This window comes from Phacochoerus africanus, chromosome 2, assembly GCF_016906955.1.
Source record: "Phacochoerus africanus isolate WHEZ1 chromosome 2, ROS_Pafr_v1, whole genome shotgun sequence".
NCBI lineage: Eukaryota > Metazoa > Chordata > Mammalia > Artiodactyla > Suidae > Phacochoerus > Phacochoerus africanus.
Window position 1 is genome coordinate 232301020 of NC_062545.1, and position 12831 is coordinate 232313850.

Genomic DNA, 12831 nt, shown 5'->3' on the forward strand with positions numbered 1-12831 from the left:
GAACGTAAGTCTTCTAACTTTTTCTGACAGAGGTATTTCAAAAGCATTTTGTGTAGAAGTTTGAATCATTAAATAGAATATTTTGCATATTATTCTGAAACATTAAAAATCTGTATTTTTTTATTGCAGGGGATTGAACATAGAGTTTTTACTCTAAATGAAGGCCGTTCAGCCCAGATTTGTACTATACAGTCGGATAAAGCCAAGCTACATTTGAAATTACTTGACTATCTTAATCATGATTGGGAAAGTGAATATCATATAAAACCTAATCAACAGGATATTAGTTTCATCAGTTTTACTTGTGTTACAGAAATAGAAAAGACTGATTTAGATATTGCTATCCATGTGACTTATAATACTGGCCAGACAGTTGTGGCATTTCATAGTCCTTATTGGATGGTTAATAAAACTGGTCGAATGTTACAGTATAAAGCAGATGGAATTCATCGAAAGCATCCACCTAATTACAAAAAGCCAGTTCTCTTTTCTTTTCAGCCAAAGCACTTTTTTAATAACAATAAGGTATGTAAAGTTTTAACTTTAAATTCTTCTTCAGCTACTTATCACTCTTTTTTTGGTTTTAGTGTTTTGAAGAATAAAATGTTATGAAACAAGTAGAAATAACATTCATTAGATATTTGAGGTTAAAAAGGTTAGAGTGTAGTATTGGGAAAGGTTTAGTGCATCAACAATATAGCATTAGTTTAGCTTAAAAAAACAAAAACTTTGTCAACTTAGGAATTTTTAAAAGCACCTAAATTCTAATATATTTGCAATATTTTTTTCTAGGTTCAGCTTATGGTAACTGATAGTGAATTGTCAGATCAGTTTTCAATTGATACTGTTGGTAGTCATGGAGCTGTTAAATGTAAAGGGCTGAAAATGGAGTATCAAGTGAGTTCACTCTGTGCTCATCAAGAAATTTTATTTAAACTTTGTTGAGTATTTTTATAAGGGCATTATGGTAATATAACCATTTTTGAAGTGTTATTTTTTTTCTCCTAGGTTGGTGTCACTATAGACCTTAGCAGTTTTAATATTACCAGAATTGTCACATTTACCCCCTTTTTTTTGATTGAAAACAAAAGCAAATATCGTGTATCGGTGGCTGAAGAGGGAAGTGATAAATGGTTCTCTCTTGATTTGGAGCAGGTGGGTAGATGAATTTTAAAAATGTAACTTCTTGAATTTTCATTTTTCCTTAAAGTTAGGTACCTGAAATCACTTTATAATGTTTTAATTCTCCACTCCTACCTCCAAATTTTTTTTCAGTTCCATGAACATTTTATTATTTATTTGTACCAAAATAAACCAATATAAGTTATTTATTTGATAATTAAAAGCCAAAAATTTTCATCTAGGAATGGATTGCTTGATAAGAGAGGTAGACATTTAATAATTACTAACCAAATGGGGTAAAAAGCAGCAGTAGAAGACTGGATAAAGTATAAATCCAGAAGAGAGAGGAGATTATTTATTCTCTCAAGGAAGCTGTTAGGAATGCCTTTGTAGAGTACGTTAAACCACTTATTTTAAGACAGTAGTGACTTATGAATGAAATTTTGATTCTACTCTGCATTTCACTGTTAGAACTCTAGATAAGAGTTTTCTGAAAGATTGCCTCAGGTTGATAGAATATTTTACTTTTGAAGAAATTTTATTCTAAGCATGTTAGGATTATAAGAGAAGTGTTTGCTGTTTATATTCATTATGCCTTTTTGCTTTGAAACCATCCTTCTGGAGTCATTCTTGATGTACATCTTTTAGAATTTCCTTTAGAGCTGATTTGAAGGTAAATACCATAAGTTTATATTTAAAGTTTTTAAAGTTTTAATCATTATCTTTTACGATAATTTTTTTGATAATCACTCCTGTTTTTTTCCAACGTGTTTTAGCTTTTACTCTCTTATATTCTGGCTTCCAGTTTTGTTGAAAATTCTGTTGTGATTCTGTCATTTCATTGTAGGTCATCTTTCCTTTTTCTCTAGTTGCCTTCACCATCTTTTCTTTGTCTTTGGTATTTTGCAGTAATACTGCTATTTGTCTGTTTGTGGATTTCTTATGTGTATCCTGCTTGAGAAGCTTTATTCCTAAATCTGTGGATTAATATATTTCATACCATCTATAAAATTTGTAGCTATTGTGTCTTTTTATACTGCCTCTCCTTTCTTCTTGCATTTCCTCCTTCTGGACCTTTAATCACATTTGTTCCAGACCTTCGTATTCTCCCTTCTGTACGTCTTATTATCTTTTTTAATATTTTCTAAGTGTATAACTCTTTGCTGCAGTCTGGATTTTTTTTTTTTTTTTTTTTTTTGCTTTTTAGGGCCGCGCCTGCAGCGTATGAGTTCCCAGGCTAGGGGTCGAATTGGAACTACAGCCGCTGGCCTATACCACAGGCACAGTAATGTCAGATCTGAGCCACATCTGCAACCTATACCACAGCTCACAGCAAAGCCGTATCCTTAACCCACTGAGCGGGGCCAGCAATCGAACCCATATCCTCATATATCCTAGTTGAGTTTGTTAACTGCTGAGCAATGAAGGGAACTCCCTGGAGAAATTTCACGTATATATTTTTTTCATAAATTTTCACTCTACACCATATCTAAATTGCTATTTGAGCCTTCAAGTGAGTTTTTTATTTGAGTAATCATATTTCTCATTTCCAGAACAGTTTGCCTGTTCATTCATTCTTTAAGCAAGTATTTATTGTGTATCTCTTACTGCCCCATGATGCATTTTTTAACAAAAACACAACTCCCTGTTCTCGTATGGTTTACATCTCAATGGGTGTGTGGGGAAACAGTAAAGTGATAATACTGTAGTCAATTAGTAAAATATGTAGTATGTTTAAAGGTGGTAAGTCTAATCGGGGAAAAGGAAATAAGATAGGCTAAGAGGTATTAAGAGTGCTGTTGAACCAGGGATGGGCTGCAATTTTATATAAGGTGGGCATTGGTAGGACTTATTGAGGTCACATTTGAACAAACTTAGAGAAAATGACAGGTATACTTGTCAAGAACTCAGCTGAGCTGCAGCTGAGCTTAGGTATAGGAGTAGCTGATTATGGCAAGACAAAAATAAAAGTAACAGTTAGGACTTTAATCACTTTACTGCAATTATAGTGTAAGAAGCTAAACTGAAGAAAGTGCTAACTCCCCCTGCTCATTTTTCCTGTAAAACAGCATTAGTTAGGGCTGTGGTGGATCAGTGAGGGTTGTGTCACTGTCAGGAGAGCCCTGAACAGAAAGCTTTTACTGTTTCATGGATCTGGGAGATAGGAGAAAACAAAGAGGGAAGGGGTAGGAGTGGAACAGTACTGAGCACCAAGTCAGAGTAGAGAAAAGGCATCTTCAAGTTTGCGCCCCCCTCTCCTTGACAAAGAGGTCTTGCAGAAGTTCCAAGGAAGGCCTCTGTCAAAAGCCCTGATAAAGAGACCCCTGAACAAAGACCCTGTGGTAGGAATGCAGTATTTGTAAGGGCATGGCTAGAGAGGGGCTGAGTACTTGAGAATGCAGTGCTTTGGCTTTGTAGTCTTGTATGGGGAGGGCAGCTTTGCCCCACAAGACCTGCCAGATAAAGATAAAACCTTTGGAATTGCCACTGGTTTGACCTGAAAAATTACAGGTTTTTAGCCAGGAGCTGGACCCCTCAGCAATATGGATATTTGGGGAAAGAGCATTAAAGACAAAAGATCAGCCAGAGTGTGCCCTAAAGTAGGAAAGTATTTGGCATGTTTAAGGGATGGCAAAAGAGGCCCAATTTTATCGGAGAAGGAAAAGTAATAGAACAAGGTATAACAGTGCTAAAGGGTAGTCATGTAGAACTTGATGACCCATTATAAGGATTTTAACTTTTGCTCTGAGTGAAATGTTGAGAGCTCTTGGAATGTTTTGAACAGTAATTAAACACAGAGGCCCTTAACAAATATTTGTTGAAAGAATATTTATGATTTATTTTTACAAATATTTCTTGTGTGGTTTTAAGTCTAGATTCTTGGTTTGTTGGAAGTAGAGCTCTCTCTACATCTAGATGCTAAGATTATAACTCCAGCTTTGTTTTACTTTAGATATGTATTTTAGATATATCTTTTTCCATACTTTTATTTATAAAAGCTTTTTGGGAGTTCCCATCGTGGCTCAGCAGAAATGAATCAGACTAGGAACAATAAGGATTGTGGGTTTGATCCCTGGCCTCGCTCAGTGGGTTAAGAATCTGGCATTGCCATGAGCTGTGGTGTAGGTCGCAGAGGAGGCTTGGATCTGGCATTGCTGTGGCTGTGGCATAGGCCGACAGCTACAGTTCCAATTGGACCCCTAGCCTGGGAAGCTCAGTATGCTGTGGGTGCAGCCCTCAAAAGACAAAAAAAAAAAAGTTTTTTGTCTTGATTTATATATCTATTACAGATAAGATTTGGGGGCTTTCTCTTTTTAAAAATCTAATTTATAAGCTCCTATCTTCCAACAGTTTATATTTACAGTAATTGCAATTACAAGCACATAATCAGGCTAGGATCAAATCAGTGCTACAGCTGCTGGCCTACACCATAGCCACAGCCACCCCCACTCCAGAGCCTTGTCTACAACCTACACCACAGCTCACAGCAATGCCAGGTTCCAACCCACTGAGCGAGGCCAGGAGTCAAACCCACAACCTCATGGTTCCTAGTTGGATTTGTTTCTGCTGCGCCGCAATGGGATCTCCCAAGATAAATTTTCTTTTGCTAGTTTAAAATCTTTACATTTTAATTTTAGCTTAATAGTGATCAACCTTAACCTAAAATGCATATTTCTGATTATCTCCTGATTTGTTGAACTTATGTATATATCTCTATTTTTGCACTACAAAGATAAGTACTTTAGCACTTAACTTTAGCACTTAAATCTCAGGAGGTAGAGCACATAACTCTTTAAAGAAAGAACATGTATTACCAGATCTAAAACATACATTTTTAAGCCATGGCTACCAGGAAATAACAAGGCTTGGGGGTTTTCAGAGAGTGCATCATTTTTAGATCCTTCTCAGATCCTCCTGGAAAATATGCTTGGATTAGTATTGCTATTATTTTGACTTTCCTAGATAAGTTTTCCACTGGGTTGCAAGAAACCCCAAGTGGGAACATTCTAAGGCTCTATAAACCTTAACCATGTCCCATGTCTAGTTCCATTAATTACTTTCAGGAAAAAAAAAAAAAATGAGAGTCATTTTCTTTTATTTTGGAAATGCCTGCAGCATGCAGAAGTTCCCAGGCCAGGAATGGAACCTGTTACCACAGCTGTGATAACCCCAGATCTTTAACCACTTGGCCACCAGAGAACTCCCCATTAATTACTTTTTTATGGTTGAATTAAACTTTAATAAACTAAGGCATTTGACTCTAACATCTAGATTCTGCTGTGTTTTTATCAGGTCATATGGTGATGATCATGAGCACATGAGCAGCCTCATTGAATTATGTGAAGTAACCTGGTTGATATACTGGTTTACAAACAGGATTTGTTCTCCATTCCTGTTCTTTTAGCTCTTTTCTTGTTTCCAGCTTCTGTTGTCTGGTTTTCTTTTTGGGTGCATTACTGTCTATTCTGTTAATTTGGTTCCAGATCACCAACATCCAGGTTGTTTCTTAAGATTTTGACCCTATTTTCTACTCTGAATTTTGAATATTTGGTTTGTTGTTATTGTTGTTTTAGTTCTTACTTGACTTCCAGAACTCAGGACTTAATACATGTGATGTCCTGATTTAACATTTGTTGGTACTTTGACTGCTGCTTAATTACTAAATGATGCCCACAACCCAGTTATGATTTTTACTCACTGACTGTACCCCTACTTTAAACTGATCACTTGGTTCAGTTTACTTACTTTTCATTCCTTCACTAGATCTGGACCACATTAACATCTCTTCAGCAGCACTCTAGTTATTGTAGTCTTCAACTTACTATCCATTACTGCTTATATTCAAAGTGCCCACAAGTGACGACCCATCTCAATGTCGATAGTTTTTAGCTGTTTAGCCAAGCAGTCTTACTGACCAGATGAAGGAAGTTTAGTTTAAGACTATTTTAAGTTTACTCTTATGGATTTATTAAAATGATAAAGGTCTTTACTATGAAATCTGTTTTTTTATGAATATATGGTGATATGTTTTAGTGTATCCCCTTTTGGCCTGAGGATGCTTCTAATACACTTCTTATTCAAGTTGAAAGAAGTGAGGGCCCTCCCAAGAAGATACATTTTAACAAGCAAGAAAGTTGTATTTTATTGCGTCTGGATAATGAGGTAAGTGATTCTTTTGTGTGTATAATTACAGAAGCTAATACATACTTAACAGTTTTTTTGTATTAAATGGGGTTTTTTTGTTTCATTGAAAATGACCAAATATTTCTCTTTGCAAAGAGAAGAAACATAAGTGAATAATTGGTATATTGAAAGTTAGAGTGCCTTGAATATTACAATATACCAAATCTGGAATTTGAGCCGTCAGTGTATGGTAATCGAGAGTCATGGTTTCCTATACATGCAATATAAAAATCCTGAATTGGAGTTCCCTGTGGCATAATGGTTTAAAAATCCAGCATTGTCACTACAGCAGCTTGGGTCACTGCTGTGGCAGAGGTTCAATCCCTGGCCCAGGATCTTCCACGTGCCATGGACATAGCCAGAAAATAAAAATAACAAAATAAAATCCTAAATTACCTTCTAACCCATCAAAAACTGTATTAAGCTACAAATAGTTTTATTATTAAATGTTATTGGTTAATATTCTTTGGAAAATGATCACATTATACAATATTTTCTTTTTATTTTTTCTAGCTTGGAGGTATTATAGCAGGAGTTAATTTGGCTGAGCATTCTACAGTTATTACATTTTCAGATTATCATGATGGAGCAGCTACATTCCTGTTAATAAATCACACCAAGAATGACATTGTTCACTACAAGCAAAGGTAAGAAGATTATTACAAATATAGTATCCCCTGATTTTAGTATAGTCTAGGTGATGAGACATGGACTTTATGACAACTTCTTAAGAATATAAACACTGATAATGGCATTATGGCCATATAAAACAATGTCCTCATTTAAAAAAAAAAGTATACTGACGTATGTAGGGCTGATGTGATAGTTATAGTTTTTTAAAATTGCGATATAATTGACAACAACATGTTAGTTTCAGGTGTAAAACATGATTGAATATTTATGTATATTGTGAAATTATCGCCACAATAAGTCTTAAAATCCATTGCTATACATAGTTAGGATTTTTTTTTCTTGTGATGAGAACTTTTAAGATTTACTCTCTTGGGAGTTCCCTCATGACCCAACAGGTTAAGGATCCAGTATTGTCACTGCTGTGGCTCTGGTTAAAGCTGTGGCATGGGTTCAATCCCTGGCTCAGGAACTTCCACATGCCAGGGGTGTGGCAAAAAAAAAAAAAAGACTTTCTCTCTTGGCAAGTTTCATATGAATAATACGTATTAACTATAGTCAACATGCTATATCTTATGTTTCCATGAATAACTTATTTTATATCTTGAAGTTTATACCTTTTTACCACCTTCACTCATTTCATCCACCACTACCCCCACTTCTAGCAACTGCCAATCTATTCTGTTTCTCTGTTTGGTTTTTTTGGTTGTTTTGCTTTTTGGTTTTTTTAGATGCAGCATATAAGTGAGATCATATGGTATTTGTCTTTCTCTGTATAATTTATTTCACTTAGCATAATGTCCTTAAGATCCATTCATGTTGTCTCAAATGGCAAGATTTTATTCTTTTTTATGGCTAATATTCCATTCTCTCTATCCCCCTCCCTCTCTTTTTCTCTCCCCCTCCCTCCCTCCCTCTCTCTCTATACATATGTATGTATACATATATACACACACACACACACACACACACACACACATATATACACAAATGCACACACACACCACATTTTCATTCATTCATTCATCAGTGGACACTCAGGTTATTTCTTTGTCTTGGCGATTGAAGGGAACACTGCAGTGAACATGCATATATTTTTTTGGTTCATTGTTTTCATTTCCTTTGAACAACTACTCAGTTGCTTGATCACATGGTAGTTCTATTTTAAATTTTTGAGCAACTTCCATACTGTTTTCCATAGTGGCTGCACCAGTTTACATTACCACCAACAGTACACAAGGATTCCCTTTTCTCTACATCCTCGCCAAAAGTTATTTCTAGTCCTTTTGATGATAATTCTAACAGGTGTGAGATGATATCTCATTGTGGTTTTGATGAACATTATATAAATATTGATTCTTTGGATTTTTTTCAAGTGATGGATATGTTTTTGCTCAGGTGTGTAGGAAAGAACTGTTATATTTTTAAGCTTTTCTAAAAACCATATTTACTTTAAAAAATTTTTATTATAGTTGATTTAGAGGAGTTCCTGCTGTGGCACAGTGGGTTAAGAAACTGACTGTGGTAGCTTGGGTTACTGCAGAGGTGCATGTTTGATCCCTAGCCCAGTACAGTGGGTTAAAGGATCTGAAGTTGCTGCAGCTGCAGCATAGGTGTGTTTCAATCCCTGGCCCGGGAACTTACATATGCCTCTGATACAGCCATTTAAAAAAAAAAAAAAAAGTTGATTTATAATGTTGTACCAGTTTGTGCTGAATAGCAAAATAACTCAAAATATAAATATCTAGATCTAGATCTATTTGATATAGATATAGGTGTATTCTTTTTTATATTCTTCTCCTTTGCAGTCTATCCGAGGAGATTGGAAATAGTTCCCTGTGCTATATACAGTAGTACTTCATTGCTTATTCATTCTAAATGTAATAGTTTGCATCTCCTACTCCCAAACTCCCTGTCCATCCCACTCCCTCCCTCCTCTCCCCTGATAACCACAAGTCTGTTCTCTACATCTGTGAGTCTGTTTCTGTTTTATAGATAGGTTCATTTGTGCTTTTTTTTTTTTTTTTTTTTTTGCTGCACTTGTGGCGTATCTAAGTTCCCCCTAGGCCAGGGATCCAATCCAAGCCACAGCTGCAGTCAGCGGGAATTTCACATGCCATATTTTAGATTCCACATGTAAGGGATATCCTATGGTATTCATAAAGACCATTTTTATATCTTGATATTTCAGGACTACTCTAACATCGCTTATTTTATTTTACTGTAATATACCATATCCCCCAGTACCACTATAGTTTATGTAACCTATTCCTCTACTTATAAATCCCAGGTTGTCTTGAATTTATTTTGTCTGCTTATTTTTAATTTGTTTTCATGTCACTCATCATTGGACCCATATTTATCAGTGCATTTATGCTTTTTTCCCACTGCTAAATGTATACTTCAAATCACTCATTAAAATCAAATAGACAGTGATTGGTGAGAACCCCAAGGCTGAGCCAGTAGGTATCCAGAATCGTCCTTGCCTATCATTCTCTCATTCATGGAAGATACTGAGGAAAGCCTGTTTTTTATGATTATCCATATTTTTTTAAATAAAAAATTGATTGATTAAACCTGACAAAAGCAAACAGAAATGGTTTCTCATTTGCCTTTCAATTCATGTACCTCAACTAGCCTTTCCCTAGGAAGCATTCACAGAATGAGACCTACAGAAAATGACTATTTTCTCGATTCTCTCAGGGATGATGCATAACTGGTAGCATTCTAACATACATAGGAGCTAAGTTAATTCTTTATATACTGTGGATAATGTAGAGCACCATAACTTAGTTCTCTGTTATCTGGTTGAAACTGGCTGATGCTGAACTAGAGAATTCTCAGTTTTTTCTTTGGCTTTGACTCTGCACTTTTCTTTATATTACATTTCAGAGATAAAGTATTTAGAAATTTTATCTACTGCATTGTTTTAATTATAAAAGAGATAAGGGAGAAACCAGAACGTGATTCTGTGTGGAAAATTTGAAACGTAAATCACAATCTTAATGGAAATTTATAAAATTAACAGTCTGTAAGAATGAACGCTGGATTTAGATTTATAATTATTTGAAGAAGTAGTTACTAAATCAAGAACATGGAACTTTGGTTTAAAAGGATGTTGAATCCACAGTCTTTTCTGCCTACAATCACCAAATTTTTACTTCATTTCAGACTTGAGTTTCATGCTGCCACCTTTTCCTAAATATCACCTAAGAACCTAATGTGATTCAAAGCTGACCTCATCATTTGTGCTGCATAATCTACTCCTCTTCTATATCCTTATCTCAGTGAATGCCAGTGTATCCACCCGGGTGATCTTAGATTTCTTCTCCTGCCTCATCACACCATCCATTTAGTTAAACTCTTGTTGAAAAATCTCCTCTTGTCTAATCTCTCCTTTCATTTCCCAATATTTCTTACCTATTTTAGTAGATTTTCAATCTGTCTCTAGTCTTATCTTTAGTAAATCCTCCATTTGTCACCAAAGGCAGGTTCCTAAAAATACTTAATATAATCACATCTTTCTTGTTTTAAGTTCTTTAGTAGCTTTCCATTTCTTTTTCTCTTTTCTTTTTTTCCCCCATTTTTTCCCATTGGTTTTTTTTTTTTTTGTCTTTTTTTAGCTATTTCGTGGGCCACTCCCATGGCATATGGAGGTTCCCAGGCTAGGGGTCGAATCGGAGCTGTAGCCACCGGCCTACGCCAGAGCCACAGCAATGCGGGATCCGAGCCGCGTCTGCAACCTACACCACAGCTCACGGCAACGCCGGATCGTTAACCCACTGAGCAAGGGCAGGGACCGAACCCGCAACCTCATGGTTCCTAGTCAGATTCGTTAACCACTGCGCCACGACAGGAACTCCCCCATTGCTTTTAACAGATGTTTCCATGCTGCTTTTCTAAACATTTCTCTTTCTGTTGCCTCCTGCACTTAAGATCAAGTGAAATGTTTCATGAATGCTCTGGGTCCTTCCATGTGTGACCTTTAGATGCTTCTTTATGTTGAAAAACCTCCACTTCCATGGGATCACTTCCCTGACCTCCTTAATCTGTGCACCCAGGTTTCCATTACACCTTTGCATACATAGATCAAAGTGGATTGTCATATTGTCTCTTGTGAGGTTAAGAATTGTGCATGCATGTAGCTAAAATTCTGAGGACTCTGGTTACATTTTATTTTCTTTGAATTCCCTGAGAAATATTTGAAATGAATTTTGTCATAAGGAATATTCTGCAGTGAGTTAAATAGATTGAAATTTTACATGAATTAAAACATTTCTAAATATTTTTAAACCAAATTTATGTGATCAGCACATTTACATTTGATTTTTTTTCATAGAAAAATAAGAAATATAGGGCTTTTGTTTCCTCTGCCTTCCCTTGGCTTTTTTGTTTCGTTAATATGGTTTTTAAATGTTTTCTGCATATAAAATTAATAATTGTCAATTATTTTTAAAAATTTTGTAGAAAACCTGTGAAAAGAAAACCATAATCTCTGGAATACAAACACCAGCAACATTTTGATTCATTTTTTTTCACATCGTTTTACTATTGCTATCAATCTTTATTTCTGAATTTTGGTTATGACAGTTACTACAAAGCATGTAAATTTGCTTTAAAAGCACAAATTTTAATGAATGCATGATATTCCATCATTTAGATGAACTGTAGTTATAATCTTCCATTGTTGAGAATTTATTTCCAATGTTGTAGTGTTAGAATCTATCTTTTGATAAAAATCTTTAAACCATTTGTAATCCTTAGAACAGACTTATGATTCCTTGCCATATTTTTTTTGTAATATGGATTATTTTCTTTTTTTCTTTTTAGGGCCACACCTACGACATATAGATGTTCCCAGGCTCGGGGTTGAATTGGAGCTTTTCCTACAGGCCTGTGTCACAGCCACAGCAATGCAGGATCGGAGCTGCGTCTGTGACCTACACCGCAGCTCACAGCAATGCCAGACTGAGCAAAGCCAGGGATCCAGCCTACATCTTCATGGATACTAGTCAAGCTCATAATCCACTGAGCCACAATAGGAACTCCTATTTTCTTCAAATAATGATTTGGAAAATACACTTTTCTTGTGTTCATGAAGATTTTGATGCACATTAAATTTTAAAAGCGATGCAGTATCTGCTAATTTACCCATGAAAAAGTTGGAATACTTTTACATCTTTAGTTTCTCTTTCCAAATTCTCAGTTTCTTATAAATGTAATTTGGGATTCTTGGCCCAGATTAATATAATATGTCTATTTTAGGCTTTGGGGGGCATTTGCAGTGATTGATGACATACTAACAAGTTGACTTATTTGACCAATTTAGTTGTTTAGTATTTCCATATCCCAGTTCTTAAGATTTTGAGTCATCTCTCACTTGGCTGAAAAAAGTAAAGGTTTTGTGCATAATATCTTATTGCATGTTTGAAAATGTCTTACTCTTGCAAATTAATGACAATTTGACTTTTTTTTTTTTTTTTTTAGTTTAGGGCCATACCTACGGCATGTGGAGTTTCCCAGGCTGGGGGTCAAATCGGAGCTTCAGCTGCCGACTTACAACACAGCCACAGCAATACCAATTCCAAGCCACATCTGCCATCTACACCACAGCTCACAGCAACGCCTGATCCTTAACTTACTGACCAGAGCCAGGGATTGGACCTGCAACTTCATAGATACTAATTGGGTTTCTTACTGCTGAGACACAATGGTAACTCTGACAATGTAACTTTGTTCCTCAAAACTGTGTAGGCATTACTCCATTGTTTTCTGGCATTCAGTATTATAGGAAAGTGTGAGACCAGTCTTATTTTTATTTCTTCATGGATAACTGTAATTTTTCTAGATGATTATGAACAGATTTTTCTGTTTTCTTAAACATTGAACATTTTA

General features: G+C 35.6%; 1 protein-coding gene across 5 annotated transcripts in view; it reads left to right on the forward strand.

Moving 5' to 3' along the window:
* VPS13A (vacuolar protein sorting 13 homolog A) overlaps window positions 1-12831 on the forward strand; it is a 272751-nt gene that overhangs the window by 193436 nt on the left and 66484 nt on the right. For all 5 annotated transcript variants that reach the window (XM_047767800.1, XM_047767801.1, XM_047767802.1 and 2 more), the window contains 5 exons: window positions 130-525; window positions 793-897; window positions 1009-1155; window positions 6157-6285; window positions 6820-6953. In XM_047767800.1, coding sequence (XP_047623756.1) covers window positions 130-525; window positions 793-897; window positions 1009-1155; window positions 6157-6285; window positions 6820-6953 — 911 coding nt within the window. The remainder of the gene's footprint in view (window positions 1-129; window positions 526-792; window positions 898-1008; window positions 1156-6156; window positions 6286-6819; window positions 6954-12831) is intronic.